We start from the raw sequence: 4,291 nt of genomic DNA on the forward strand, positions 1-4,291 counted from the left end.
TTTGGTCTTTTCCATTCAAAGCCACCACAATAATAAAATCATAGCAACCTCGGTTAGACTTAGATCCTACATTTTCGACGCGAAACATAATGACTAACATTTCTAATAGCTATTTGAAAAATAAAAAAAGTAGTAATCGATAATTGGAGTTGAATGTCAACCACACTAATAGCTCGAACTACTTGTGTATTTTTAAAAGCAAATTTCCTCGTAGATCGATCTTTGCTTTTTTTTTTTTTTAATGTTGCGTGAAGAGAACTGATATCTCTTTGCATAGTTTCTTTATACAATAAGCCAATCAAGTATCAATTCAGATCACTTTCCATCAATCAGAAGTCAGAGTTGCTCTGTTCTCAACGATTACATATCCAACTCTTGCTCTTTTTTCGGTTTGATGTATTACTCAATCTTTGTTCTTCTTCTTTTCTTGTTATCTTTCTTTGTATATAGTTCTCTTTCTGACCCAAGAGCCACAGAGGCTGCTCTTATATGTACAAACAAATCAGCAGCCTTGTCTGAGCGTCAAACTTTCATAGCAAACTTCTTGGCAACCATGGACACTACGACCCCATTGGTTGTCACACAAAGATACGCAGCTGTCATGAATGGGACTGGTAATACCACAGTTTACACCTTTGGTGAGTGCATGAAAGATCTCTCTCAGACAGACTGTGATCTCTGTTTTGCACAGAGCAAGACCCGGATACAATACTGCTATCCATTCGTAAGGGCCATTCGTGGAGGCAGGCTTTTCATGGACGGGTGTTATCTCAGGTACGATGACTACAATTTCTTCAATGATACTTTGGATTCACAAGACACAACCGTGTGTGGGACAGAAGATTTTGTGGGGAACCATAGTGTTTTTGGAGCTAATGTAGAAGAGTTGGTGAGGAATCTGAGTGTGGAAGCGCCTAAGAATGATAATTTCTTTGTGGGGTTCGTGAATAAAGGAAATATAACGGTTTATGGATTGGCTCAGTGTTGGGAATTAGTGAGTAGGACTGGTTGTGAGAGGTGCTTGGCCAATGCTTTCTATAACATCAGTTCATGTACTCCAAAGGAAGAAGGAAGAGTCTTGAATGCTGGGTGTTACATGAGGTATTCCACTCAAAAGTTTTATTATAATGCAAGTAATACAGTGGGAGGAAATAATATTCATCAAGGTGAGTTTTTTGGTAAAGATTTATAGTTTTTTTCTTCTTTACCTCATTGAGGCAATTAGTCTTTGACTACACCAATTATTTAGTTTGAAGATTTCCTCCTTGCTTGACTTAGCCAGAGCCCATAGGTGAAAGTGGAATTGGAATTGGCCATATATAATCTTTTTTTTTTTGGAGAAGAGGCCTTATATAATCTAAATCTTTTATGCCATCAAAAGGATAATTAGTAAAGTTTTGTTTCTGGTTCTTTTGTTATCTTAGGTGTACTTTTTAAGAGCTTAGATTTTAGATTGCTTGGGCTTTGGGATTCATAAATAATTTACTAATTGGTATGACTACAGAAAAAAGCTGTAGTGGATCCATTTATAATATGATGCTTAGACAGGAAACATAAGTAAGAATTTGCATTTTCGTAAATGACAAATAAAACATCTTTTTTTTTTTTGGGTGAGAATTTGACATTTACTTATAAAGAGAGTGCTTGTATAAAAGTCCTTCACAATTTTGTTCATTGTGCTAACAACCCCTACAATATCCGTGGTACTTTGTTTCATCTAATAAGTGCTTTAAACATTTACTTCATATATATGCTTTATAATGATTAATATGTTTTTCTTGGTTAGGATACCTCTTAGCTATTACTTTGGCTGCAACAAGTTCTGCTTTGGCTCTTGTTTTGGTTGTAACAACTGTTGTTTTTATTGTGAGGAAGAAAATATTGAAGAAGAGGAGAGGTACCTATGGTTTATATTTAGATTTTGAAATATTGTATGTGACGTATTGAGTTAATAGTTAGCTTATTTTCTTGGCCTTTGTTTCAGAGAGAAAGCTAGTAGGTGATCTCTTGGCCACCTTATACAAGTCCAAACTTAATTTTTCATATGAAATTCTAGAAAGGGCCACAAATTTCTTTCATAGTTCCAGTAAGCTGGGACAAGGAGGTTCTGGTTCAGTTTACAAGGTAAATTCAGGTTTCATTATCTATATTTGTCATTTGAGGTACTGAGTTTTTTGCACATTAAATTAAGTAGGTAGATTTCTTTGTTTTATATCAGGGAGTTTTACCGGATGGGAGGGTTGTTGCTGTTAAGAGGCTCTTCGTCAATAGTGTACAATGGGTGGATCATTTCTTTAATGAAGTCAATTTGATCAGTGACATCCATCACAAAAATCTAGTAAAACTATTGGGATGCAGCATTACAGGCCCTGAAAGCCTTCTTGTTTATGAATATGTGCCAAATCAAAGCCTTCATGATTACTTTTCTGGTTCCACATTCTAGTCTTGAACTCTTATTCACTTTAGAATATTGCTCTCTTATTCAGTTCATTTACTTGTGCCCGCTTCTGATTTGATTCAGTTAAAAAGAATCTTCAGCTGCTAAGGTGGGATGTGAGGTACAAAATCATATTGGGTACAGCTGAGGGCTTGGCCTACCTTCATGAGGAATCAATATTGAGAATAATTCATAGAGACATAAAATTAAGCAATATTCTCCTCAATGAGGACCTTATGCCAAAGATTGCAGATTTTGGACTTGCTAGATTATTTCCAGAAGATAAGACTCACATCAGCACTGCAATTGCTGGCACATTGTAAGTGCATATACCTTCTATATTATCTTCTTTTGTCCATAATAAAGATTATCGTTCTGTGATTAATGTCACCTCCACATTGAAAAAATTCCATGTTAGAAATATTTGAGCCTATTATCTTCGATTACATATTCATTTTCAAGATAAGAATTGTCCATATTTGTGTTCTTTAGGGGTTACATGGCTCCAGAATATGTTGTTCGTGGCAAGTTGACTGAGAAGGTAGATGTTTACAGTTTTGGAGTTCTTGTGCTTGAAGTTGTATGTGGAAAGAGAAATAATTCATATTCTGAAAATTCTTCTATCCTACAAATGGTAAATGTTTTTACCTGGCCTATTAGCCAATGTATGTTTTAGTGACAAATAATTCTTCTTATAAGTCTAAAATGTTGACCAAGCCTTTTTTTTAAAGGTTTGGAATCTTTATGAGGCGGGTAGGCCATGTGAAGCAGTTGACCCAAAATTAGAGGCTAATTTTCAAGAAGTGGAAGCATTTCGATTACTTCAAATAGGCTTACTTTGTGTACAAGCATCTGCAGAACTGAGGCCATCAATGCCAGTAGTTGTGAAAATGCTAACTTATAATCAAGACATTCCTCAACCAACACAGCCACCATTTCTTAATTCTAGCATTAGAGAAGCTAACCAAATTGTTCCACTTAGAGCTTATAATTTTCAGCTCGAGTCGGACACCCAGACTTCAGGGAACAGCATGACAGAAAGCTTGATGGATCCTAGATGAACATTTATTTTATGCACTTTTTCATGGGAACCCATGTCACCAGGTGTTGCTGTTGCCAACTTGAAACTCCTAATAGGCTTACTTTGTGTACAAGCATCTGCAGAACTGAGGCCATCAATGCCAGTAGTTGTGAAAATGCTAACTTATAATCAAGACATTCCTCAACCAACACAGCCACCATTTCTTAATTCTAGCATTAGAGAAGCTAACCAAATTGTTCCACTTAGAGCTTATAATTTTCAGCTCGAGTCGGACACCCAGACTTCAGGGAACAGCATGACAGAAAGCTTGATGGATCCTAGATGAACATTTATTTTATGCACTTTTTCATGGGAACCCATGTCACCAGGTGTTGCTGTTGCCAACTTGAAACTCCCAGCTTTCCAGTGTGTTCCTTCTTGAATTAGTACAGAGGAGATCCTTGCTCAAAGAGGCAACATTATTCTGAGCTCATATGGCTCAAGTGACTAGGTCAGGTAATAGTCCTTGGTGAGCCTAGTGAAGATCATAATTCATATATAGGATAAAAAGTGATCCAGGGCTATAGAATTACATTGTTGTCTATTTTCTTGATATTCTAACAATATGGGTAGAGTTAAATGCCACATCCTACATGAAAAGAGCTGCTTAATACTCTTTTACAATGCATATACAAGAAAATTAGAAAATCTCACGTTATTGAAATATTAAGAAAACATAGAACTTCATGGATATGACGCCTTGGATTCAACTGTTTAATGCCATTCACACTTCCTCTTCTATGAGATGGTCTGTATTTCTCTTTTGTCCAATC

The 4,291-nt window shown here is 36.1% G+C and overlaps 1 protein-coding gene across 1 annotated transcript; it reads left to right on the top strand.

Annotated features, from left to right (window-relative positions):
- The first annotated feature begins 271 nt into the window (after positions 1-271).
- Positions 272-3,562, top strand: LOC136062482 (cysteine-rich receptor-like protein kinase 3). The gene is made up of 7 exons (XM_065761566.1): positions 272-1,166; positions 1,787-1,897; positions 1,985-2,124; positions 2,219-2,429; positions 2,522-2,756; positions 2,930-3,071; positions 3,169-3,562. The coding sequence occupies exons 1-7, from the start codon at positions 395-397 to the stop codon at positions 3,496-3,498; spliced, it is 1,941 nt and encodes a 646-aa protein (XP_065617638.1). The 5' UTR covers positions 272-394; the 3' UTR covers positions 3,499-3,562.
- Positions 3,563-4,291: the final 729 nt, after the last annotated feature.

Source organism: Quercus suber, unplaced genomic scaffold (assembly GCF_002906115.3).
Source record: "Quercus suber isolate HL8 unplaced genomic scaffold, Cork oak 2.0 scaffold_419, whole genome shotgun sequence".
In the NCBI taxonomy this organism is placed as follows: Eukaryota; Viridiplantae; Streptophyta; class Magnoliopsida; order Fagales; family Fagaceae; genus Quercus; species Quercus suber.